The sequence below is a fragment of the Danio rerio genome, chromosome 2 (assembly GCF_052040795.2).
Source record: "Danio rerio strain M-AB ecotype USA chromosome 2, GRCz13ab, whole genome shotgun sequence".
Taxonomy (NCBI): Eukaryota; Metazoa; Chordata; class Actinopteri; order Cypriniformes; family Danionidae; genus Danio; species Danio rerio.
Genome location: NC_141022.1, coordinates 42,474,447 through 42,502,332, shown reverse-complemented (window position 1 = coordinate 42,502,332; position 27,886 = coordinate 42,474,447). Strand labels below are relative to the sequence as shown.

At 34.0% G+C, this 27,886-nt stretch overlaps 2 protein-coding genes and 1 long non-coding RNA gene across 9 annotated transcripts in view; 1 reads left to right on the top strand and 2 right to left on the bottom strand.

Moving 5' to 3' along the window:
• Positions 1 to 2,555, bottom strand: part of clstn2a (calsyntenin 2a) — a 426,908-nt gene extending 424,353 nt beyond the window's left edge. For 3 of the 4 annotated variants that reach the window (XR_015477404.1, XR_015477405.1, XM_087238498.1), the window contains exon 1: positions 2,309 to 2,555. Coding sequence is in view for 2 of the 4 variants with exons in the window: in XM_087238498.1 (XP_087094624.1) it covers positions 2,309 to 2,381 (73 nt within the window). In the remaining 2 variants the exon portion in view is untranslated. 4 annotated transcript variants of the gene reach the window in all.
• A 2,170-nt stretch (positions 2,556 to 4,725) lies between these two features.
• On the bottom strand, positions 4,726 to 17,281 carry LOC141378648 (uncharacterized). The gene is made up of 3 exons (XR_015478840.1): positions 17,085 to 17,281; positions 9,369 to 9,468; positions 4,726 to 5,992 (listed from the first exon to the last, which is right to left on the bottom strand). It is a non-coding gene; the product is annotated as an uncharacterized LOC141378648 (long non-coding RNA).
• Positions 17,282 to 17,328: 47 nt separating this feature from the next.
• The window catches only part of nmnat3 (nicotinamide nucleotide adenylyltransferase 3), a 28,980-nt gene continuing 18,422 nt past the window's right edge, over positions 17,329 to 27,886 (top strand). For 2 of the 4 annotated variants that reach the window (XR_015478772.1, XM_087241225.1), the window contains exons 1-3: positions 17,329 to 17,395; positions 20,644 to 20,786; positions 24,312 to 24,495. Coding sequence is in view for 3 of the 4 variants with exons in the window: in XM_087241225.1 (XP_087097351.1) it covers positions 20,678 to 20,786; positions 24,312 to 24,495 (293 nt within the window). In the remaining variant the exon portion in view is untranslated. Of the gene's footprint in view, positions 17,396 to 20,643; positions 22,121 to 22,201; positions 24,496 to 27,886 lie in introns of all 4 variants that reach the window. The other 2 variants (XM_087241226.1, XM_087241227.1) reach the window with 2 other exon arrangements.

The following is a 27,886-nucleotide window of genomic DNA, read 5'->3' as shown; positions in this document are numbered from 1 at the left end:
ACACTCTTGAAGTCTTAAGGACTATGTGCCCATTGAACGCCTCATTGATCCTTATAGAGGAGATTAAAGAGAGATGCAGCTACAACAAGTGTTGTAATTTAAACTGATCAAGATGATAAATCACTATAAAATATGAAATGAAGGTCAAGTAAGTATTGATGAGGGAAAATATAATAAGATTCAACTTTATTATTGGTTGCCGATTTAACAAAGCATCACTATTAGTGTATGTATTTTATGCACTTTATTTTAGGATAAAAGAATAACTAATTGTTCTACTTTGTTTGTATATTAAATAAAAGCTTACTGAGGAGATTTTTTTTATAATAGTTTTAGTTTAGTTTAAAACTTTATTAATCACCTATAGGGGCAAACCATTCTAACATGTGTGGTGCTTCACAAGTATGTAATACGATTAATACAATAATACCAACACTTAACACCAATTAAAATATATGTAAAACCCAAAAAGTTAAGGTAACTCACAACAAACCATTTAAGTTCAAAAACAAATTCTAATGAGTACTATGAACTTAATCCATTTGAGTAAATGAAGCAATTTGAGCAAAGTAAGCCCCAATACATAAAGAGACCTCAACCAATTGAGTGCTGTAAAACCCAATAAGTCAAGGCAACTCAAAGTGTTTGAGGAATCCGATTGCAACAAAACATTTGAGTTCAAAAACTAATCTATACGAGTAAACCTTTTCCATTTAAGTTGTGAGGTATTTATTGAACTTATTCCCTTTAATCAAAAGTTCAAAACTCTTTTCAAATGAGTAGAATTAACTTTCAGTTAATTTTAAGTTAAAAGTCATTTATAAAATACATATATAAAATAAATAAATAAATGAAATATAAAATAAATAAATAAATAAAAAAATATTAAAAATCATAATACTATTAAGATGTGGTGTATGATGTACGCCTGTCTTTTGACAAAATCTTACAAAAAAAATGTCCATATCAAAATGTCACAGCTGCTTGGATTTTATTATAACTTCAACAGACACACCCTAAATACAATCAGATGACCTTAGCAACCAAAATTGAGGTAAAGCTGGTTTTATATTCACACATTTGGTCTTTCTTCTTAATATTATAATTTCAGAAAAGTAGTCTTTGCCAATTTTAAATAAGGAAATCATGTAAGCAGCCAATGGCTATCAAAGTATAACATTGCTAATAGTCAATTAAATAGAGCTAATGTTGTTTTGAAGTCTTACTTACATGTGATTTCAGACCTAATATTCAAAGTATCATGGTAATCAATATAGGGAGCATGTTACAAGCAGGAACTGAATGAATGAACGCATATAAAACCAACTTTACGTCAATGCAACCAACAAACAAAAGCTCTATCTTGTCTTCTTGGGCACCTGCCGGTTCATAACATCAACATTTCATTTAAAAAAAAAAAAAAAGAGACATTTGATTTCCTTATTATCACCAATTAAACATTCTAGTAGTAAAATACTTTCATAAAGCAATAAAAACACATTGTTTCCATGCATTTGGTTGTCCAAAAAGATGGGTTATCAATCATTGCATTCTAAACTCACACTGATGGAAAAAAAGAGAAACAGAAAAACAAGTTCAGCTCCTAATGGATAGATGCGTATTCGATAAGGGAAGATTCATCGCCAACCTGAAATGACACTCTCAGCCTTTCATTGCCAGCCTGCATGATCCAATCTGACTGTAATTTATCACATATCATCTAAAGCATTCCACTTGTACACTAACAAATAACTGAGCTGCTCCATATTCATCACTGCCCCAGAGACACAATTAGATATCTTATCTCAATGTTTGTGCTCCCAAAATACATTAATATTTTTTTTACCATGGAAAACCTCTTGCTTAATGCTCTTGAAGTCTTAAGCGCTATGCAGTCATTGTACAGAACTGATCAAATGGGTAGAAACGCGCCTTAAAGGTCAATGAAATATTGATGAAGGAAAATAGCTGTAATACGGCTCGTGTCGAGAAAACGTAAATATGGAATCTGGTTAGAATTATACATTGATGCAAACATCTGTTCATCTTCATAAAATGCCGAAGAATGCACTGAAGTTAAATGAAGGTTCATTATTAAGAAAACGGGAAAGGGAAAGACAAACTTGTACTACATAAGAACATCTGCGTTGCCAACCAGATGTAGGGACTCTCCACCTGTCACTAACGCTCTGATGCCCACAAACTGATAGTCATTGATTACATGTGATCTACAATGCTGATCTAACTGACTGAGCTCCAGGCGTTTCTTTCCACGCCGTGACATTCCAAGTTGTCCGCTCTGCCTTACCTTTCCCAGCCAGGATGCCGCACTGCCCGGAGAGCACCAGGAGAAGCATCGCTGTTATCGCGCGCATCTTCATGCTGAGCCCAACACTTCGACCAGAACGCGATGACCTAATTCTTCCTCTGTTAATCTAGAAAAACACCAACTCTCTTGCTTTATCTGTCCTTGAGCGACGATGTACTGAAGTCTCGCTAGTGAACTCCCAGCAGCGCGAGACGCGGTCCGAGCGCACGAGGTATAAACGCGGTATGTGTGTCTGCGCGTTGCGCGAGTTAAAACCCACAGGATCAGGCTGCTACGTCACTCCTCAAGCAATTAATCTTGACCTATGATAAGGCATTTATTCATAAGCGGTCTAAATACTATGCTGGTGAATTTTATGCTGGACATTTTGACGTTTTACATTGTCAAATTCGGAGATGGTTTATGTGTGCACTTATCGGTCGTTTAAATATTTCGTCTTATTTATCAGACCGAGGAATTCCCTGTATGAACACACAGTATAATTTTGTTCAAACATCCCTCTCATTTATTATTCACAATATCATTATCTTAATCCAATGACAAGACTTCTCCCAAGGTGGACAGCTGCTGTCCTGTGCCTTCCAGGCGCATTAAAAATGAATGACAATAACAAAAACAACAGTGCTGGAATTTTTTTCTTTGTGGTTTATAATCATATTTGCATTTGCCCCTCTATATATATATATATATATATATATATATATATAGAGAGAGAGAGAGAGAGAGAGAGAGAGAGAGAGAGAGAGAGAGAGAGAGAGAGAGAGCGTTGCTATAAATTACAGACTTTAATGTGAGAATAGAGTACATTTTTATTCAGTTAAAAAAAAATGATCTCATAATTTCTGTTATAATTAGATTAAAGTTAATAGAATTAATAGTATAATAATAGCTATTATTATTTTATTAATTATTTACTTATATTTTTATTAACTTATTTATTTAGTTTAAAAATATATATTTTATTTTATCGTAAAATTACAAATGGTGTTTTTGCAAGTATAAGTATAATTTTTGCATCCCCATACATTGTGGGGATGTAATCAGGTTGCGAAATATACATTGACGATCAGAGGGGTAAACTTTTTTGGTAAGGTTAGTTCTGTAATACAAGCTTTAGTGAATCAAATGTATTTATTTCATTCATTCATTAATTTTCTTTTTGGCTTAGTCCCTTTATTGATCTTGGGTCGCCACAGCAAAATGAACCACCAACTTATCCTGTATTTATTTCAATTACATCTAATTTATTGATATAAAGTATTTAAGTTTTCAGTGGTTTCAGGGATATTTAGTTTATTCTGACCTAGAGTATCCTCTGATTTGCTATTTCAGAGGTTACAGTAGGTCAAACTATACAAACTTTTCAACAATTTTACTTTACTTTTGTAGGCTGTATGTAGAAACAAACAGCTATTTTACAAGAAAAGTGTCTTTTGAACAATTACGGTGTCTATCGGTGATCTACATTGTAAAAAATGCAGGGTTCCAGACAATTTATTTATGTTGTTCCAACACAAATTGATTACTTTAATTGAAGTTAACTTAACACTTTTAACAACTTTATGTGGATTGAACACAAAAAAAATTTAAGTTGTACCAATGAAATCTCAAAAATTGTGTTGTTTCAGCTCATTTTATTTAGGTAGTTTAAACAAGTTAAAATATAGATATTTTTGAGCGTAGATCTGCCGGTTTCTGACTATTTAATTATTTTTTTATTTCGCATAGACAGATTGGCATGATTTTGCATTCACAGTGGTATAAACTGTTATAGGGGAGGTCAAATGTATACTGTAAAACCCAAAAAGTTCAGATAACTCAGACCAATTGAGAAAACTGATTGCAAAAACCAAAACTAATCCTAATGAGTACTGTGAACTTAATCCATTTCAGTAAATGAATCAATTTAAGCACAGTAAAACCCAATAAATGAAGAGAGTATACTGTAAAACCCAATGAGTTAAGGCAACACAAACTGTCTGAGGAAACTGCAACAAACCATTTGAATAAAAAAACTAATCTATACGAGTACTGTAAACTTACTTCTTTTAAGTTGAAGTAATGAGGTATTTAATTCATTCATTACCCCTTAACACTGAGTTCAAAACTCTTTTCAAATGAGTAGAATTAAATTTCAGTAAATTTTGAGTTAACTACACTGTCCATTAATGGTTAAGCAATAGTTTGCTCTGAACTTTATCTTAAATAATATTAATAATTAAAATAAAAAATAATTTTAGTTTACATTTGACCACCCCTATAATGGTTCTTACCACTGTGAATGCATGTTTGAGGTAAAAGTATTAATTCATAGGTTTGAAACCAGCAAATCCACAGCACCAACATACAATGTAAGTGTTTACAAAACATGTTTCTTTTTTTTCTTTTCTTTTTTTTAAGCGTTTTGTCTGTAACACTAACCAACAGGCACACAAAATCATAAGACTTAGTATTAGGTTAGATTTAGGTCAGGACGTCAGGTGACCAAAATTTAATGTCTAGCCAACTTCTAAGGACAACGTTATTTTGACGTCCAGTAATGAAGTCACATTACTTTGATATTTAGTTGATTTTAGGTTGTGTTGGAAAGTGACTGAAATCCAACGTCTGATAGGTGTCACAATGCCAACACAAAGTCAAGATGTAACATGACTAGACGTTAATATTTGGTTGATTTTAGGTTGGACATTGGACATTGACGTCAGCCTGACGTTGGGGTTCTGACGTCAACCCAATTTTCATTTGCAAACAAAATCCCCATGGGGTTGTGGTACATTGGGGTACAATGTCAATATGACATCCTGACATCCTGTGCCTGCAGGGTAGATGCATAGTATGTGTTTTTATTTGCTTGCACATGGAAGTTAAACAGTAAAATAAAAAATAACATGCAGTCTTTCATGGTCATCCATTTATAGGTACAGGAAAGCAAACCAGTCACTGTTTATTTAATAACACAAATGTCAATGATAACTACTCATATCCCTCAAAACACTGAAAATACAATAACAAGTTTGATTATATTAGATGTAATTGAATTACGTGTATAAATTTAGTTCACTAAGGCACATTACCAAACATAACTGAAAAACCTGACCACCCCGATCGTCAATGTATAATTCGCACCCTGGGTTATCATAGGCAAGTGGCTTACTAGGTCAACAGACTTACATGACCAAATGCTAGAAGCTGAAGTTGTAAAATTTCTCATGCTGTTTGTACACGCTTGGAATTGAACAGCATTTCTTATGATTATGATACATTTTAAAAAGCCACACTGATTTGAAATGCAATTTTTTTTTCCTGAGCTGCAGTAATCCATTTTAAGTAAGACCATTTTCAATCCATATTAATTTTCTTTTTTCCACGGTTGTCCCTGAAAATTACCTTTCCGTTTCTTCTCATGCACTAACCGTGTGTGTACTAAATCCTGTAAAAACTACCACTTCACATGCAGAGTGTATTCAAAAGATCAAACATTTTCATTTCTGATGGCGGCTCATGTCCTACCTAAGTTTTCCCCTCAGGTGAAGTGAGCTGCGGTTAGAGAGAGTGTGTGTACTGTGGACTTCCCGTGTGCCCAGGTTGACTGGAAAAGCTTTTAATGAGTGTTCAGCCATGAACTGAAGGTCTTCTCATTTCCACCTCTCCTGAGAGCACTACCTAGGTTCAATGGAAGACAACAGAGTACATAACAATTCCCTGTAGATTAAGAATTCAAACAATTAAAATACCACACAATTTGTGCTATAAATACCAGGCTCGAAGCCAGCCTGGTGAAAGAGGTGACTCTCAAAAAGTGGACCTTATTTTGCAGTTATAGGCCTCGTTTAGGATACTATTTAATTATTGGATTTAAATACTGAACTTTCATGACATTTTAGCTCTATTTTAACTGCAATATATTGTTCGATGATCATCATAACCAAAAAAAATTACATTTGAAAATTCATAGATAACAACAATAGTCAAAATAATACTCAAATTTATTTTAATATCGGTCGCTTTTGGTTCTTCACACCTTTACATTGGTCAATTGTTTGTTCCAAGATTTAAAATAAAAGTTACTTGTGAAATGTTTTCTCTATTTAACACCAATACAGTAGTGAAAGATGACTTCACTTATCTCAGATTGTATGTTTTCTTGCACAGCTGGATGTTGGACTCATGAAAAATAATTGTATGCGCTGGCCAAAACTGATTAGCAAAAGTCACACAGAAGCAACACCCAACCAAGGATTCCACTTGTCTTAAAGCGTTTTTCGATGGGTTATTTTTACTATTTATGATGTCATAGCAGTTAAAATAGGACAAATGAGCTCACTTATGGAACAAAAACACTGGACCTTTGTCAGTGAGAGGTGAGTCTTTCAAACCACCCGAACCCTCCCTAGTCTGAATAATGTAGAAGTAATGCACTTAATTATGAATAGATTAAAAAGTCGTTCACCCTAAAATTTAAATTATTTCATCATTTAACCACCCTTCACTCATTTAAAATCTATTTGACTTCATTTCTTCTGTTCAACTCCAAAAGAAGACATTCTGAAGTATCTGAGAGACATTGTGCCATATCATTTGTTTTTCAGCTGAATTCAAAATATATTATTTGGCTCATTCTGAAAATGTACCTGGAGAGTGCCAAAGTACAAACCAGGAGGTACGTTTTTGTGTATGTACTCGCATACTGTTTTTAGCGTATATAGTATGGAAATATGCGATATTAGACATAACTATTAATTTACTGATTAGGGGTAAGGGTTCAAGTAACTCACCATCCTCCTTCCCTAAACCCAACCGATAGTATTTTCAAAAAGCACAGATTAACCTGCGACCACCAACTTTCCTAAACCCTACTGTCAGTTTTTTCAAAAGCAATCCAAAAAAGGAAAAGAAAATTTTTTCAGATTTTACTACATTCTCACCCTGGTATTTACTTCTTTATTTTATGCTTTTACTTTTTTTCTTGTCTTTCCTGCTTTTCTAGAACAGCTTTTTCTTCACCGCACTTGATTCCAGTCATCTCAGTCAACTCCTCTATGTGTCTCAAGTCCGCCGACATATGCAGCGAGTCACTGGACAAACTGGTAACAGCAAGAAATCCATCTACAATGAGGTAGGTGGTGAGCTGATAAGCACGAAATGAAATAGCATCATACCGCCCTGTAGCATTCGTTTTAAAGACCAAATGCAGCCATACCTACTTCTGGCTACATAATTTGCAATCTCACGATATGTATGTAATGGTACATTTTCAGAATGAGTTTATGTTGCAGAAAAAAAGAACACAAGAGTGAGATAGTAAGTAAATTTCCATTTTTTAACTTTAAGATCAGGTGTTTAATGCATTATGCAAGTATGATGATGAGCCAAGAAAATAATTTTGTAGGAGCTGTTTCAGTCTGTTAATACTTTATTTTGAGGACTAATTCTTGCTATTTACTGGTTGCTTATTAGCATTGATATTGACTATTAATTATTAATTACGTTTACATTTCATTTAGTCATTTAGCAGACATTTTGTCCAAAGCAACTTACAAGTGAGGAGGCATTCAGCAATTCAACAAGAAGTGGTAATAAAAGTGCAAAAAGTGGTAATTATACAAAGGAATTGTTAGTGCTCATAGAATTTAGTGCTAGAGTTTTTTAAGAGAGAGAGATTTTACAAATACTTCATTACAATTATGCATTAAAATGTCAGGCCCACAGCCAGGGGTGGTTCGGGTGGTTCAAAAGACCCACCCCCTTCTGAAAAAGTCCAGAATTTGACTCCTATTTGAGCTCATTTGTCCCATTTCTGACAGTATGCCCTCATAAATTGTGAAAATAACTCTAAAGTCCTGACCTGAACACGTTTACATGCCGATATCCAGATACAGTTATACCGCCACCTGCTGGCCACAGGAAATGACATGTTTTACACTGTAACAAACTCCTCCCACAAATTTTATCGTATCAGCACCAAAATTGGGTGGTGTTATCTGAAAGCTGTAGCGATGATTTACTGTGAAGATCTAGAGTTTTCGCAGAGGGGCGTGTCAATAATTCACAATAATAAGAAGGCTCTAAGACAAATTTTATATATAATTATTCAAATGAACAAATTCTGACAGAAAATGAGCTGGCCAGTTTGTTATTTGGCTACAGGGTACTGTTTTTTTCATATAAAACATGTTTTAACAAATTCTTATTTTTTTGTTTGTTTTTAAATGATGGATTTTTTTTCATATTTTTTTAATCAAAATTTTTCATTTAAAATTCTAATGTCATAACATTACTTATAAAACTGTAATCACTTACAATGTAAATGCACATTTGTACACTTTTTGGTAAAATAGTATGGCAGGCACTTTTACAAAATTATAGAAAATATTTTGTTGCATCCGACAAGCCTAAAATGTCACTGAAATGCCCTCATTGAACCTCATAATTTAATAAAATTGAGGTCTACTTTTTGAGAAAAAAGAACTCTTTTAATAGGCTGGCTACGGGCCTGCATATCAAACTACAAACAAATCCACAAAATAATCCCATTCTAAAACAACAAATTGTTGAAAATTCAATTATTCTCTTCAACAGAACAAAGCACATCTTAATAGCACCACGTATTTGAAAATTTCTCAAGATCACTAACTAAACTGTACTAGTTAAAATTTATTTTTAAACGAGCTTTCAACTATTTTATAAAAAAAAAAAACATCTGATGAACCTTTTATCTTGTTTCGTCCACTCAAATACACAGCCATTTTTGCTCTTTGCCACAATAAAAACTGTGACGCCCAAAATGAACAACTGTTTAGAAAAAAACTACACCAAATAAACTGAAAAAACACTCTAGCCATGAGAACAATTACAAAAGATGATGACAATCCATAAAACAGACAGTCTCACGAATGGTACAAATGTTTCTACAGGTGATTTGTCTAGACCACTCCCCCGTGTGAAGCACATTTAATAAATGCACAGTGTTTGTGCTGGTTAATTTGTCAGTGAGATGAATAAATGTGTTCTCAACAGGTGGTTTGTTAAACTCACTAACCTGTATGAGGCACACTCAGAATTTATGGTATTTTAAGATTGGTGTGTGGTGAGGTGGAGGAGAGAAGAAGGGTCTTTATTCACCAGAGTTAAGGTGCTCTCTGAAAAAAAAAACACATTAATGTCACCTATACCTTACCTAAAAAGAACATATTAATGCAACCTACCTACTTTGCAATTAATATCAAAATACCGTACTGACTATTAATAAGCAGGAAATTATGAGTTAATTGAGGTAAAAGAAAATGTTAATAGCTAGTTAATTCTAAGAATTCGTCCACAAACTAAAAGTCAGTCTTTAAGATTGCAGTTTTACGACAATGGAGAAAGAAAACTTTCAGAAAGCCATTTAAAATTCCAACCCACTCCTCATTCTTTCACTCATTTTATTCCTCATTTTTTTCTTAGTTAAATGTCAATTTCGCCAAAGCCCAGGGGCATTTCTGATAATCGTTTTAGTTGCTCTGAAAAAAAAATAGAGGTGGTTTAAAATGCCATATTATTTCCCCAGTCTTCCTGAAACCTAATTTACCTGCACAGCTGATAGATTGGAAAAACCATTTGCGCTCATTCATTCCAATCGTTTGGCTTGTTGCATTTCAGGGGATGCATGCTGTTGAGTAAATTTGCTCTAGGTGAAAGCTTCTTCACTCTTTTATCAACGCATCTGCAAGTCTAAACATCCAGCACGGAGCAGACATGAGAGGAAAGAGTTGAGTTCTCTGTGATGCCTCAAGCAGGTTTGCAGCCAGTGTATTATGGATGATGTATACAGTCTCACAGAAGGTTTACCAGAGATATCTACAGTTTCGGATTGCAATCTTTAATTACTCCGCCAGCAGGATCTTAATGCATCAGCTGAAGCTACAACAGTGTATGGTCATTCTGTTTACGGTTCTGTTCAAAGCTTTTGTTTTTAAAACGATAAATGCTGCTGCTTGTGTAATGACTTTTGGTTTTACAAAGAGTGGAGACACCAGTAATTTAAGGTTAAAAATAGAGCTTTTGCAATGAGTTAAATGTGGAGGGTCCTCAACGCTGCTGCAAATGTTTACCTTATTTAAATGAGTCACTGTTAAATGAATGATTCAATGACTCACTCCTTCATTTTTAATACTTCAAAACTGAATAAGTTGATGAATCAGTTGCTGTAGTAATCTGGTGCAACTGTTTATCACACTCTAAAAAACGTTATTTTTTAACCAAATTGTTTAGTTAAATAATATAATAATTTATATTATATAATTATATAATTTATATTATAATATAATAATAATTAATATAATTGGTGCTTTGTTGAGTTATTCTTAACCTTTATTCGTTTATTTTTTAATAACTCAACCAGTTTGGTTAAATATTTGGAGCTTTGTTGGGTTATTTTTAACCTTTATTTAGTTATTTAATAACTAAATCAGTTGGGGGAAAATTTTGAATTTCAACAGTCAACTAATTTAACTGACACAGAACAGCTGTATTAATATTAAGTTTATATTAAGTTTATTTAAGCTCTAACGCAATAATTGTTGTTATTTTTTTTCCATGTCATGTTTTTTTTTATATCCGTTTCACAAGCACTCTTAATTATTGTTGATACAAACGTGTGCTTCATAGCGGATCTAAATGGATAAAATGCTTTCTCTTCTCTACCTCCCGTGTTCATCTCTACAGTTTTTTTTTTTTTTTTTTTTTTTTGGAGGAGGAAATAACACATATTTGGAATATTCAGCTGTCATTCTCACCTTTAGGACCCAGTGGAGACATTTATTTATTTACACAGCCATAATTAAAAAAAAAATTAATAATAGTAATAGTAATAGTTATATCAGAATGGAAAAAAAAACATTTAATCAAAATAACCCAATGCATTGGGATTAATTATATAACCCAATGCATTGGGTAAAATAATTCATAGTTGGGACAGTGCTATAATAACCAGTTGTTGGATTATATATTGGGGTATTTTTAACCCAACTATTTTAACAGAACACTGAAACATTTTGTTTACCAACATTGTGTTTTTTTATTATTATTTATACACTATAAAAAAATCCTAATATTTGCCTTAATTTTTAAGCTGAATTAAATTAACCTCATGAGTCCATTGAACTACGCATCACCACAGAACTCATAGGCAGATTAAAAGTGCCTATCAGATCAGGAACCGCCAAGTTATTCAGCACGTTTTTACACAGCGGATGCCCTTCTAGCCGCAACCCATCTTTGGGAAACATCCACACACACTCATTCACACCACGGACAATTTAGCCCACCCATTTCACCTGTACTGCATGTCTTTGGACTGTGGTGGAAACTGAAGCACATGGAGGAAACCCACGCGAACGCAGGGAGAACATGCAAACTCCACACAGAAACGCCAACTGACCCAGCCGAGGCTCAAACCAGCGACCTTCTTGCTGTGAGGCAACAGCACTTCCTACTGCGCCACTGCGTCACCCCACCCAGGGAAATGATTTACCTTAAAGAGACTTTGAACATATGCTGTCGGGACTTATTGATCATATACATTTTTACAGTGTATTATATTAACAGTATTGCTGTTTTGAATCTTTTCAAAGATTTTGAAGCATTTAAAGGAATTGTTCACCCTAAAAAAGAAATTCAGTTATTATTTACTCAACTTCAAGTGTCAAATCATTTTGAGCTTTTTTATTTTATTTTCTTGTGACGTTTTGAAGAATGGACCCTTTTCACAAGTCTGTTATGACATGTTTAACAGTCATTAGCATCTTATATCCTTAAAAGTTTTTAATATTTAGATTTTTTTTAAAAATATATGAACATTTATACACTGTTAAACCCTAGCATCAACTTTATCAAATTAAATGTAGTAAGTGTAGTTAAGTCAAAATTTACTGAACGTTAATTCTACTCATTTGAAGAGTTTTGAACTCAGTGTTGAAGGTAATTAAATACCTCATTACTTCAACTTAAATGGAGTAAGTTCACAGTACTCATATAGATTAGTTTTTCTTAAGTCAAATGGTTTGTTGCAATTGCTTTCCTCAAACAGTTTGAGTTGCCTTAACCTATTGGATTTTACAGTACTCAGTTGGTTTGAGTTCTCTTCATTTATTTGGTTTTACTGTGCTCAAATTGCTTCGTTTACTCAAATTCATTAAGTTCACAGTACTCATATAGATTACTTTTTGAACTTAAACAGTGTTTTGCAATCTATGTCTATGAGACAGCACAGTAATTTTTTATGTTATTCTCTCTGCTTACTGCTGTAATCAGTTTTACATTTTTTTTTCTTTTTTCTGAATGTCTTTATAACACCATCATTGTGTTTTTCTTTTATTATTTGTGCAAATAAGACTGTAAAAAATGATTTGTTGTACTCTTCCATTCACTGACCTCTAGGCTTTCCCAACTATGATGACTTCCGCTACTGAGAAACACGGAAATGTGAAAAGGGTCTATGTCAGATACCTGAAACCATTGACTTCCATTGGATTTGTTTTACCCTCTATGGATATCAATGGTTACCAGTTTCCAGCTTTCTTCAAAATATCCTTTTTTGTGTTCAACAGATTAAAGAAACCACTTAAGGGCAAGTAAATATTCAGTAAATTTACATGTTTGGCCCACTTACAGTTTTATTTTTAGCAGTATTTTATAAAACTTCATTCATTTATTCATTTTCTTTTTGGCTTAGCCCCTTTATTAAATAGGGGTTGCCACAGCGGAATGAACCACCATCGTATCCAGCGTATGTTTTACGCAGTGGATACCCTTCCAACCACAACACTTTGAAACACCCATACACTCTTGCATTCACAAAAATACAATAAGGCCAATTTAGCTTATTCATTTCACCTATATCACATATCTTTGGACTGTGGGGGAAACCGCGGCACCCGGAGGAAACCCACATAAAAACTGGGAGAACATGCAAACTCTACATAGAAATGCCAACTGACCCAGCCGAGGCTCGAACCAGCGACCTTTTTGCTGTGAAGCGATCATGCTACCCACACCACCATAATGTCCTATTATACTTTAGTTTAAACTAATTTATTTTAGGTAGTTGCCAAGGCAACATTTCTTCATGTAATATTTATATTGTGAATTAATTTGTATCAGATTTATGTAAAGTACAGAACATTTTAAAAAGTTTTAGAATGCGCAGACATAAACAAATGTGACAGACCTACTGTGAAAATTCCCAGTGTGTTTGGTCACAGCTTGTCCAATCAGATGCAAAGACTTGAAATAATTGCTGTATATAAAACAAATATGTACATAAATTTACATCAACATCCCATGTCACTTGACACAAAGGTTGATACCTGTTTTCAGTAATGGCAGTCTGTGCGTTTTTATTTCCCACATCTCTCTCCAGTCCCGTAATATTCCTCAGATATCACTGTAATACGTCTTCACCATATCTTTGCTATTATGGAGCGCTCTAAATAATTAATTCCAATTCTATTTAAAATCTTATGAGAGTAATCTGTACAAATGAAGCCTGAACTCCTCAGAATCGCTCTTTTAGGATCCACCACGGAGGTGATGCATCATCTTCAGATATAACATTTTTTATTTGCTTTATGTGTTTTTCACTGACTCGGTTAGACTCTGCATCCATCATTGGCAGATGAAGTCAATCTTTTCAGAACCTTGGATAGTTCCCACTGTCAGTGGCAGTTCTACCTGCCTCCCAAGAGGGGTCACCCTAGAGTCATTTGCGTTTAATTACTGCGTAGAATCTACTTGATATCACCTTGACAAGGAACGAATGAGTACGTGATAGAAAGAAAACCACCGATTTGTCCTCTAAATTTACTTTTGACTACAGATGGAGAACGGACTGTATCTCCATCTGTATGCATACTTGATACTGAAATTGAAACTCAAAGAGAATTAATGACATTGTCAAGGCCAAACCGAGTCAGTTTATATTTTTAACGTAAGATGGTTAAGACTGGTCTCATCAGCTTTCAAATGTTTTTAGCTGCATATACAAAATCTTGTATACTGTTATTTCCTATCATAATATCTTAATTTCTTTATCATAATTATGAACATATAGGAACTAGTGCTGCAGTGGGTCTCACAATCGCTTCACAACAAGAAGGTCGCTGGTTCGAGCCCTGGCTGGGTCAGTTGGCGTTTCTGTGTGGAGTTTGCATGTTCTTCCCGTTTGCGTGGGGTTTCCTCCGGGTGCTCCTGTTTACCCCACTCAAAGACATGTAGGTGAGTTGGGTTGGCTAAATTGTCCGTAGTGTATGTGTGTAAATGAGTGCCTATGGATATTTCCTAGTGATGGGTTTCAGCTTGAAGGGCATCCGCTATGTAAAACATATGCTGGATAAATTGGTGGTTCATTCCTCTGTGGTGACACCAGATTAATAAAGGGACTAAGCCAAAATGAAAATGAATTAATGAACTTGTAGTGCCAACTGTCATCATGCATCAAGTTTAGATTAGTTGTAATAGTGATTCTGTGTTGATTTTTTAACATAACTGTGATCAAGTCCTCATTTGAGAATTAAATACCAAGAAAATAGCACAATGTTGTTCAATATTTGCTTTTATGCATGCACTGAGGTTTTGAAGAGTTGATTTGAGGAGGTGACAAGAAGTTGCCTGATATCAAACAAGCAAACTAAATAAACCCCGTCTATCATTCAATGATCAGATTGCTTGTGATGCAGTGTTTTTTTAGTTTAAAATGAACATACACAGTATTTAATCATTGTGACTCTCATTTTTTTTTTTTTCAAATTAGCAGAAATTTATATTCATTCATTCATTCATTTTCTTGTTGGCTTAGTCCCTTTATTAACCCGGGGTCGCCACAGCGGAATGAACCGCCAACTTATGCAGCAAGTTTTTACGCAGCTGCTACCCATCTCTGGGAAACATCCACCCACACACACATATACTCATAGTCTTTGGACTGTGGGGGAAACCGGAGCACCCGGAGGAAACCCACGCAAACGCAGGCAGAACATGAAAAGTCCACACAGAAACGCCAACTGAGCCGAGGTTCGAACCAATGACTCAGCGACCTTCTTGCTGTGAGGCGACAGCACTATACCTACTGCGCCACTGCGTCACCTGGAAATTTATATTTAATTCGAAAAAAAAAGCACTGTCAGATTCTGACAGCATAAAGTGATCCACAATTAGTAATTCATCTCTTTGGCAAAGTAAAAATGTATCCAGATAGCAAAACTTAATCAATTGGGTGTCTATTTTTTGGCTGGAAAAGATCATTTATCAAATATCAACATTGAATATACAGTTGAAGTCAGAATTATTAGCCCCCCTGAATTATTCACCCCCCTGTTTAATTTTTTCCCCAATTTCTGTTTAACGGAGAGAATATTTTTTCAACACATTTCTAAACATAATAGTTTTAATAACTCATTTTTAATAACTGATTTATTTTATCTTTGCCATGATGACAGTACATAATATTTTACTACATTTTTTTCAAGACACTTCTATACAGCTTAAAGTAACATAAGGGCTTAACTTAATTAGGTTAACTAGGCAGGTTAGGGTAATTAGGCAAGGTGTTGTATAATGATGCTTTGTTCTTTAGACTATTGAAAAAAAATGCTTAAATGGGCTAATAATTTTGTCCCTGAAATGGTTTTTTAAAAAATTTAAAACTGCTTTTATTCTAGCTGAAAATAAAACAAATAAGACTTTCTCCAGAGGAAAAAATATTATCAGACATACTGTGAACATTTCCCTGCTCTGTTGAACATCATTTAGGAAATATTGAAAAAGAAAAACAAATAAAAAATTCCAAGGGAAGTTTATAATTCTGACTTCAACTGAAGTGTCTTGAAAAATATCTAGTCAAATACTATTAACTATTTAAAAAGATTTTTTTAACACATTTCTAAATAGTTTTAATAACTCATTCCTAATAACTGATTTATTTTGTCTTTGCCATGATGACAAAATAAATCAGTTATTAGGAATGTGTTATTAAAACTATTTAGAAATGTGTTAAAAAAAAATCTTCCCTCCGTTAAACTGGAATTGGGGAAAAACAAACAAACAGGGGGCTAATAACTCAGGGGTTTAATTCGGACTTCAACAGTAGCATCACATACTTTATAGCAGCTAATATATTGTAAATCTTGCACATTCACCAAAAAGTCATATATTTGTTGCAAAGAAAGGCAGTTTGTTAAGTATGTTGTCTGATTTCCAGGGATTTTGAAAAACAAAAGTAATGGAAACAGCACATATTGCTGTGCTCATCACCTCTGTGGGATATAATACAAAGAATATGACTCCATTAGTGTGCCACAACATTAGTCACATTAGTAGAGCAAGCTCAGAGTATGGATCTTTACAGCCCATTTCCTCTTTAGTAGCTATAATTAGGGTAGTTTTTGTGCAAAGTGCCTTTTTGAAGGGCAACAGAAAGTCCCCTTGAAGGGTGATTAGAAAAAGCTTTTTCTCTCTCCTGCAGGTTAGATATTTATGTTAAAAAGGTAATACATAATGCATGAAGGGCTAAGATTGGGGGGAAAGAAGGTGTATGACCATATCCATATCCTTAGCCTATATGTAGCTTCAATGGAATCATTATAGATGTCTTTTGCGGCCCATTAGAGTCTGTGATGCACAGAATCTCTGTTCCACATGAATATAATTCACTTCATATTAGGATAATAGTGCTTTTAAGATCGCCTTGCCTTCAGAATTGAACCCATTGAGAACTTACATTTTAGTCAAGACTTGTTCAGACAGATAAAGAACAGACTTCATGTCGTTTGGCTTTGAACGAGTCCTTGTCATTAAAGGACCAGCTTGACCGAACGAGATCGGTCACTGTGATTAAATAGGTAGAGTTTGAAATCAATGGCCTTATTGAAAAGCCAGACTTCTTTTCTTCGTCCGCTAGTAGCCGCCTTTTCTCTATCAATAGGAACTGTGTTTTCTACCTCAATGTTTTCGGGGACATTAATAGTGTAACATACGGCTAACTATATAGCATTTAGCATTTTCCTAAACTTGGAGGAGGTTTTTGATAAGGTAAATACGTTTGTCTTTGTATTCGTTCTTTTTTTTATTTAAATGTATATTCGAAACAGCTTTTGGAGGCATATGTTTAGCATATGCGTTTTAAAAATGCCGTATTACAACTTACATACAATCTCAGTTTGTTGGCATCTGTCAAGTTCTCTTCATTTTACTGTTTTTTGGCTGCTCTTATTTCTTCTTAGGTTTTTAACATGATGTTACAATTGAAGTACACACAAACAGCATGGTGCACGAATAAACTATTAATTCAATATAAGAGCGTATTAGTTACAATATTAATACAATTATATTGATTTAATTGATTCGTGTTTTAAATGCGCTAGTTTGGTCATTCTATGGTGATAATGTGCCATTTTATGTCCATACCTTATTTCATAACCTCTGCATTGTTAGACAAACATTTTTGTTACTGTTTCACATCCTTTCGCATTTTTGTTTTATTGGAAAATGCACAATATACATTCTGAATCTATCTATCCCTCTGTTTACCTGCTTTAATAAATAATAAATGTATGTTTATAGTGTACAGTTTAGACAGGGTAATTTTGTCAACAAAGTGAGCCTTGTCCAAATGTGTAATGTGCACTTGCCCCAGTGTATACTTTGGCTTGGCTAAGCAAACAAATTGAATATTGAGAGTCCAGTGCTTACACTGTCTATTTATCACCTAATCTAAGTGTATGCTGTATTTACATAAACTACAGATTTTCTGTGTGCAATGATGGATTCCTAAGGTACTTCACATGTTCAATATACTGTACATATTGTGACAGCTGTTACCCTCTGGTCACATTTAACCAGGACATGTATAGTAGTACATGCTAAGGAAATAAGTGACCAGGTTTTTTTGCCCCATACTGCTGGTTGTGAGAATCTTTAAATCTGCCTCGCAATTCACTTATTGTGTGAGTTATTTATAGGCATGGGCTGGTATGCCTATAAATTCTGATGGTATGATAACCTTGGATAAAAATTGAAGTGTTGTGATTACAGTGTTGTGATTACCGTTCTAAAATATATTCTTTTTAAATGTCTGGGTAAAAAACTAAAACTTTTTCCCCCTTTGAACGCAATATATTTTATTTTAAGAGACGTTAAAATATTTTGGAACAGTAAACATGTCAGGCTGAATAATTCAAATGAATCATTGACTTCTGCTGTCTTCATTAGTTTCAAAAACACAGATTCTTTACCATTAAAAACAGCATCTTTGGATATCTTCTCTGCTGGAGATACTGTTGTCCTAAAAAAAAGAAAACATAAATAAAAAATCGTACATATACAATAGAAAATAGTATAGCAGAAAATGTTGGTGGTTTTAAAACCTTGACTTTTACAAACTGTGGTATACCTTATATCTTATATAACTTATATCGTCCTATGCCTACTTCACATGTTCAATATACTGTACATATTGTGACAACTGTTACCCTCTAGTCACATTTAATCAGGACATGTAAGGAACTATAAGTGACCACTGACTATGTATTTGATTTCATGAGGAAAATTGTAGTATTTGCCACATACTGCTGGTTGTGAGATTTTTGTACACAACCTTAAAAGTTTTACAGTCACAATTAAAGTAAGCACTGATATGAATATTTAGCTAAACAATTTTAACAGTTACACTTGAAAAAAATGATAATTAATATATTTAAAATAATAAGGCTACTTAGAAACACTTTATAAAAGTACAAATGCAACAATTACTTTTTCAAGGAAAAAAGTAAGTTTACATTGTATGTTGTTCACAGTCTGTAAAAATTAAAATTTTAAATGCAATTAGATGTTTTTAAAACTTTATTTAGTCTCTCGTGTTTTTAATTTTTAATTATAATTTTTAATTATTTAAAATAATTTATTAAAATACTGCTTTAAAAAAAACTGAAATCACCCTAAATAATCCCAGTTATGTTTGGGCAAACTCTTTCTTACACTCTTTACATTTGCATTGCAAATAACTTTATTACGTGAGTTATAGGCATGGGCTGATATAAGATTCGACAGTATGATAACCTTGAATAAAAATATCACGGTTTCATGGTATTGTGATTACTGCTCTAAAATGTATTCTTTTTTTTAAATGTTTGGGTAAAAACCAAAAACTTTTGCCACATTGAACACAATATATTTTATTTTGAGTGACATTTAAAATATTTTAGAGCAGTAAACAACATGTCAGGCTATCAATTCTGCTGTCTTCATTAGTTTCAAAAACATTGATTTCTTTACAATTCAAAACGGCATTTTTGGATATATTTTCTGATAGAGATATTGTTGTCCTAAAAAATGTACACAAACTATTACACACACCTTAGGAACAGTATAGCAAAAAAATTTGACGGTTTTAAAACCTTCACTTTTCCAAACTGCGGGATACCTTGAAAACAGTTATCATCCCATGCCTACTTCACTTCAATATACTGTACATAGCAGCTGTTTTAGTATAGTAAGACTAACCCTCTGGTCACATTTAACTAGGACATGTACAGTACATGCTAAGGAACTATAAGTGACCAGGTATTTTTGCCCCATACTGCTGGTTATGAGATTTTTGTATACAACCAAGTTTTACAATTACAATGAAAGTGCACACTGATATGAATATAAAATGAATCAGCTTAACAATTTAAACAGTTACAGTTGTAAAAAAGACATAAAATCAATAATAAAGAGTAATAATAAAGAGTAATAATAAAAAATACAAATCAATAATAAGGCTACTTAGAAACACTTCATAAAAGTACAAATGCAACAAATTCTTTGTGTAGGAACTGGAAAAAAGTTTGCAATCTACGTTGTTCACAATCTGTAAAAATTAAAATGAAATGCAATTTGAAAATCTTTTTAAAACTGGCTAAATACAAATATGCTATTTAATTTAGCTCTGTAAGGTTTTTAAAAAATTTAATTAACTTAATTATGACTTACTGTTAAACTACTGCTTTTTTGTTGTGGATTTTTAATCTGAAAGCATCTTAAATAACCGCAGTGATATTTTGACATTCTTACAATCTACATTCACAAAATCTGTTCACCTCAGTACAGTTGAAATAATCAATAATTCACAGGCTTCAGTTCAAGAGAGAGCACAGGCATAACAATTAACTTAGTTAGCAAGGCATTACGTTCACCCCTCATTAATTCTAAATTAAGTTGCATCGATTGCAATATTTTGTTCTGTGCCTCTATTGCTTTGTTTACATTATTAACAAATGTCTTTTCCCTCCCTATCCTAGTGTTATCCAGAGTACTATGGTGTGACACACTAAAATGGCTGGCCGTATTCCTCTAGTTTTGCTGGCCTGTGGCTCCTTCAACCCCATTACCCATCAGCACATGCGGCTATTTGAGCTGGCCAGAGACCACATGCACCAGACGGGTTTGTGCCACCTGTTCATTTACCTGAAATTGCCCATCATCTGTTATCAGGCCAGATCTGTCCTCTTTTCCTCTGCCCCTCTGGGCCTGACTCTTTAAAGTGATCTTTCTTGTCATTTAACTGAATATTGATATATTTTAGACTAAAAAGTAGGTCTGAATGTGTTATCTTTATTATGCAAAGCCATTGTATAAGGCTTTATATAAATGCTATAGTTTAAGGTGGATCTAACTTTGCATTAGATCAACTGTAAAAAGTACTTGCATAAGCTCATGCTGCACCTAAAGCATCAACAGGAACAAAATAAAAGCTCTGTAACTTCTGCAACACCATGAACCTAGCATTTCAACTTTTGCTGTTTGTAATTGGAACATTTTGTTGTGTTGCATCGCTAGCTTGCAGCCTAGACATGGTGTATCTGTGCGTCAGCCTCGACAGAATTCTGGCACACTGACATTTTTGCTTGTGTTTATTTACTGCACGCAGTGTACTCAAAAATTGCTTGCAGAAATAACATAACAAGTTTGTCGAAGTAGCTTGCATTTTATATCACCTCCAGAGCGTCTGGAGACTTGTTTGTGGTTTGTTGCCATTTTTATTAAAGATTAAAACCGATTTTTAAAAATTAATTGTATTGATGAATTCTGTTTTGTAACTGCTTGCACATGCAGCTAAATGAGAAGCTGCAAAACTCAAAAAACACAATTGCAGTCTGATGCGAATTCATCTTGACTCTGCAGAATTACAGCATTATTTGGCAAAAACATTCAGCAACTCATTAGAGTCCGCCTGTGCATATAAAGCTTGAGTTAATTTGTGTGCAGTGGCTTAGAAACTTTTGTTGGGGCTGTTGTACTTGAATGTATCAATGTCTATTTAATAAGCTGCTTATTTACATTTTATGCATATGACAGATGCTTTAATTTAGAGCCCTCTAGTGCATTGCGTTCATGCTAGAGCTGAATCGGGATACTGTTTCAAACACCTACACGATATCATTTATTGATAACAATTATGATTTAGCTAGGTCTATTAAGGAACAATCCCATTTCTATTTTTACCCCTTTCCCTTGGCCCTTAAGTGTGAATGGGAAGGGCTTCATATTGTACCCCTAAGAAATAGGACACCACTACAACACCTGCACACGTCATCATATGTCATCATGAGCTCGTACTTCATTTGAGATCGATGATTGCGACTGCTGTAGTTATTTCAGTTGCAGTATTTTTTTTTAGCTTCAGGAAAGCACAGAAGGCAATGATATCATGCTATCGTAATGATATATAAGCTCATAACTGTACTGTGTATTTACACTTCCGTCAAATTCATCTATGTAAACACACGAAAACAACATTAACATTGTACCAGACACAAATGGAATAGGATGAATGTAGGAATAACAAATTGTATGAAGTGAATCCATTTGTAAATGAAAGAAATAATTACTGTTTTGAAAGTAGACATGACCAGGTTGTACATACGAGATGCAGAATCGGACACTCAGGACTTACACATGCATAGTCATTGAAAGAGGAAGTAAAACCTATTTGTGACTTGAGTGAGAATATTTTGACGATAACACATTTTAATAGAATGTGTATTTTTAAATGATGTCAGAGAATGTTTTTATTCGGGAAATATTTAAAGTGAAATGTTTGAAAAGGTGCCTTCTGGAGCACTTTTAGAATATTTCCCTTCAATCAAACTAAAAGATAGTATATGACAGTTTTTAGTGTTGTTGCTACTTGTAAATTTTTTGTTGTTTTTTACAATGTATGTTTAAGAAACTGATTTGATTTTATGATTATATATTGTATTTTTGTTAGTATATGTTTTTGCCATGAATATAGCCTATGCTGTTGATATGGCATTAAAACCTAAATAAATAAATTATGCCAGACAATGTAAAAAGGTCATTCCTAGTCACTGGACTTTTTTGACAGTGTATTCGAGTGACGTTGTGAAAGTATTTTGTGGGACTACTAAACACGAGTTGTTATTATGGATTATAGATAGCAAAATTTAGTAAGGTTTTTTAATTTTTTAAAGCATGATGATAAAACACCAACGCCGTTATGAATGTATTAAAACATAAGCTTGTTTGTTGTCAAAAATTGTAATAATGAAAAAAAAATACTAATTTGTGCATCTCTTGAAATTTTCTCACTTCTTGGTTTGAGTGGGATCCTGAAAAAATTTCAGTTTCAAGGGCTATCTAGCTCTTCTCCTTAGCCCTATGCATTCAAGCTAAAAGGAATTGGGACACCCCAACCCCTTCACATGAATGCACAAAACGAGGGGTAGGGGTAAGGGGAAGGGGTAAGAATTAGGTTTGGGCTAAGCCTTTGGTAAAAAGGATCATAGCAAAACGTTCAAATAAAGAATATTATTTTCAACCACATATACATTATTTATTATGTAAATTCAAATGATTGTAGAAGTACTGTGATAAAAATGTATAGTTTGGATGCAAAAACGTTTGTCAGCAGTGATCAGAAAAGAGCAAATGACTTTAAGTAAAGTAAGTAAGTAAAGTTACTTTATCATTGTTACTTTATATATATATTTTTTAATTTAATTCAGTTGGTTGTAATTGTGAAATTTAACTGTTAAAAATATGTTGGTCGTTAAATCACTCAGGACTGGAGTTTGACAATTTTTTTTTAAAATAATTATAGATTAGAAATAGATTATTTTACAATTGTTCACTGTGAAATAACCAATGCGCAGATCCGATTTGTATTTCATGTTTTACTTGTCTTTTCCGGTATTACAAAGCAGATACATGATTTTGTAAACATGTTTAAATATTGGGAAATATATTGGTATATATTACTATATTACATATTACTCAGTACAAAAACTGATTATTGTCAGTCTTTGTTCATGTGTAAGCAGATAAAAATTTTGTTTATATCTGAAGTATACTTTGAGCTTAAAGTCTGTGCGAAATCCATACGTACAATGTTTATTTTGCTCGTGCACATTCTTAGTCTTAATTTGAACAGTTAATCTGTGCAAGTTAATCCACTGAATAAAACTATTAATTTTGATAATCTTAATCAAAGAACAAACCATTTGCTCCTGCTATTGAACAGCAGTTTTTCCTTGATGATGCCAGTTTGACGGCTTAAATGAAATATGCAGTCACGCCCCTCCAGCCGTTTGTTTGCTGTGAACAAAAGATGAATGGAAGAGCACAAAAATAAAACCCCAACCCCTAACTAATATGTCAGTCATAAATATATCATCATACTGAAATAAAAGTCTGCAGAAACTTCCAGTTCACATGGATTTTGATAAAACAAATTGAGTGTTTGTAGTTGAGTCATTGAATTATTCAATCATTTTGATCAGTTAAAAATGAATTAATCAGTTTTTATTAATTCATGTTCTTTCTAGATTGTTCTTATATATATTATGCATGCTTTATTCTAGCTGATCTATGATGCACTGATTCACATCTCATTGTGATGTATTTGACTCTGTTTGGGTCAGATATGTTGTCTTTGTCATTCTCACAGGTCTGTACCGTGTGGTGGGTGGCATTATATCTCCTGTCGGTGATGGTTATGGTAAACAGGGTCTTGTTGCTTCAAAACACCGACTTGCTATGGCAAGACTGGCCTTGCAGAGCTCCGACTGGGTTTCTGTAGATGATTGGGAAAGCCAGCAGCCAGATTGGACTGAAACTGTGGTGACCATGAGGTGAATATGAACAAAGAATGATTTTAGTTTTCTGCATTTACTTATTGATGTAAATCATTTATTCATTTAAAAACAAGAAACCTTTGGGTGTTTTTACCACAACTGGGACTTTGACTGTGAAGGAAACATCAACTGGTTTTGACAGATTCAGTACTAAATGCACCTCTGCTATCCTAAAAACTGTTCAGAAGTTCAAAAATAGAGTGGTTTTGATGAGAAGTTGGCTTTTTTCTACTTCAAAAGCTCTTTTTAAATTTAAAAAGTACTGGCGGTATTAATATGAATGACAGTTTATGATATGCCTCACAGTTACTGTACGTCTGATGTTGGGCTTATCTTTTCTTTAATGAACTGATGGTGCTTATTAAAGCTTAAAAGTATTAGCAGCATAACCACTGACATTTTAAGGTTCCCTACTGTTTCAAGTCCACCACTATCATAGAAAGAAAGCCTCAGTCTCTTGTCTTAATGACTTCAGTGCAGTGGCTCACACCGGTTCTTATGAAGCATTTTGAGAGTCTTGTCAAGAAGCACATTCAGAGAGTCATACCCGACCCTCATACTGGAGCCATTGTAGAAAACAAGACAAATAGCTCCTCAGAGCAGGCTATATTATTTGCCTTTCTAAACATTTCAGCACATCTAGAAAATGTAAACAGCTATGCAAGACTATTTTTTATTTTAATTTTTGTTTGTTTGATTATAATTCGGTCTTCAGCACTTTTATCCCTTAAAAAATGCATAATAAAGCTTCATAACCTAGCTGAACTCTAATTAAATTCTGAGCTTTCTGAAACATTAAGCCGATAAGACAGGGGGGGACATATTAAGCAGCTCCTCCCCTTTTTTGAAAGATCTGTATTCTTTCTGTATTTGTTTATTTCAAATTCACATCTTGGGTAAAAGCTATATTTTACAGCATTTTAAGGGTCATAGTCTGTATGTGGTTAGTTTACCTTTGTTTTATTGATGCATTTTAGTCAGAGCTACAGTATCAAATATAAAGAATCGGTAAGGCTCAATCCCAATTATTTTTTTTTTTAAGAATGAGCCAACACTGTGTGGGTCCTAATGCCCCAGTATAGTGACCGTGACTCTATACTGCTCAGTGAGCGCCGTCTTTTGGATGAGATGTTAAACCGAGGTCCTGACTCTCTGCGGTCGTTAAAAGTCCCAGGATGTCCTTCGAAAAAGAGTAGGGGTTTCACCCCGGTATCCTGGCAAAATTTGCCCACTGGCTTCAGGTCATGGTCTTCTAACCATCCCCATATAATAATTGGCTTCATCACTTCCCACTTCCCACCCATCAGCTGAAGTGTGGATTCTGGCACAAAATGGCTACCATCGTGTCATCTAGGTGGATGCTGCACACTGGTGGAGGATGAGCAGATTTCCTTCCATTGTGTAAAGTCCTTTGAGTGCCCAGAAAAGCGCTATATAAATGTAAGGAATTATTAATATGTTTTGTAGTCTGAGTCGACTCTCCATATGATTCAGTGAATATGATTCATCGCTTCCATCTCTATCTCTAGAACAGAGCAGACTGTGTGTGTGCACTGTGGTGTGATTCATTTGAAAGTAACGCAATGTTTTTCACATGTGCAGTGTGTTTGATTCACCATGTTAAAATAGTAATTGTGAATAAGTGACTGACTTCATTTGCAGCTTTAGTGTCTGATAATAGTGTAAGGGGAGGAATTTTTCAGTTTCTCTATAGAGCTATAAATTTATATTGGCAATGCAAATTTTGGCAATGTTTTAAAAAAATACTATCTTGTAGAAATCCTGAAGCCTAAAATTTTATAAAAGTAAAAAACTGCTCTTTTTTTCTTATGATGGATTTTCATATACACATTTCATATTGCGTTAGACTGAAAAAAAAAAGACATACTGCATTTTATACAGACATTTAATCACTACTTATAAGCTTTTTTTTCTATTGACAGTTATTTTTAATGTATGTGTATATAAGTTTGTATGTATGCAATATTTTATTTTTCTGCAATGAATATTCCAATATGAATACAGTTTCACAAGATAGTTTGAATAACTCTATTCAATGGTTTTCTGGGGTGTCAAACTGTATTCAGGTACAGAAATGGAATAATCACAATGCAAAAAAAAAAAAAAAATAGTACAAAAATTGTGTTTCACTCAACAAGCTAAAATATCTGCCAGTGAAATAATCTTGTTTTCACGTTGAAATGTAGATATTTGGACTAGAAACAGGACAAAAGTTGTATGTAAGAATACATTTTTTTTATTAATTCTATAAATAGAGTGAATAATAAATACAATTCTGTAGCTCAGAGTTAACCTATAATTCAGACTCAACATAGCATATCTTTGTGATGTGACTTGTGGATGTGCACATTGTGATATCGATTCTGAAGCGTCATCAATATAGTGCAATACATAAAAGAATGAAGGGAAAAAGATCTGTAAAACAGGTATATATGGCAGACATTCAAGTGTAAAAATAAAAATCAATTTTGCATTATATTTCATGTGTACCTTCATATGTGAATTCACCATATATATCACCCTCTATGAAGGACTTTGCAAACTCACTGTCATTTTCAAAACATCAGAGCTGAGCTAAAGCCGAACTTTATAGGAGCCCGATCCTTAAATTCCCTTTGTATGAGATATCAAATAGCCATACGCTGACGTGACTCATTCCACCCCTGCTATCCATCACAACAGCCTCGGTTTCCATTCTCCTCAGATTCTGCAGCAGAAAATATGAAACACCCCGGCATCCTTTAGCATTTGGCTGCTAGTGGCCATGCCAAATTTGTGTCCCCCGCTTTTCGTCGTGACGGTCCATTCCTCCTCTTGAATCCCTCAAGAGAAGGTAAAGTAACAAGAGACTGTTTAAGGACGCTTTGGAGCACTCAAATTTTGTTTTATGCCAACTGCTAGCTATGCCCTTAGGTGGCTAATTAATACTCGTATGCCAGGGTGCTGCTGGATGGCTGCTCTTGCGCCAAGGGCTCGTGCCAGGGCTTTGTCTTTCTAGGTTTGTAATTTACTTCCTGGCAAAATTTTGGACGATATTGTGCAATTGCCTCTGCGCCCTTGCAGTTGACCTGTAATGTTGAATTACTAGGTTGAGTTTTCGCTATTTTAAAGGGCATAGTGCTGAATAGGAAACACACTGCCTTTTTCCATACTGCCTATGTAGGTAGCATTTTAAGGTACACTACTTGCATGACTGCAGGAAATGGTAGATGGCTTTTTAAGATGCCTTTTTTTTTAAAGAGGGCCACATTTTGATAGTGTTATAAAAGAAAAATCATCTTTTCATCGATGTAGCTATGATTCTATCTGTATTTTTGTTACATCATTTTTTTTTTAGAAAGGATGCATTAAACTGATTAAAAGTGAC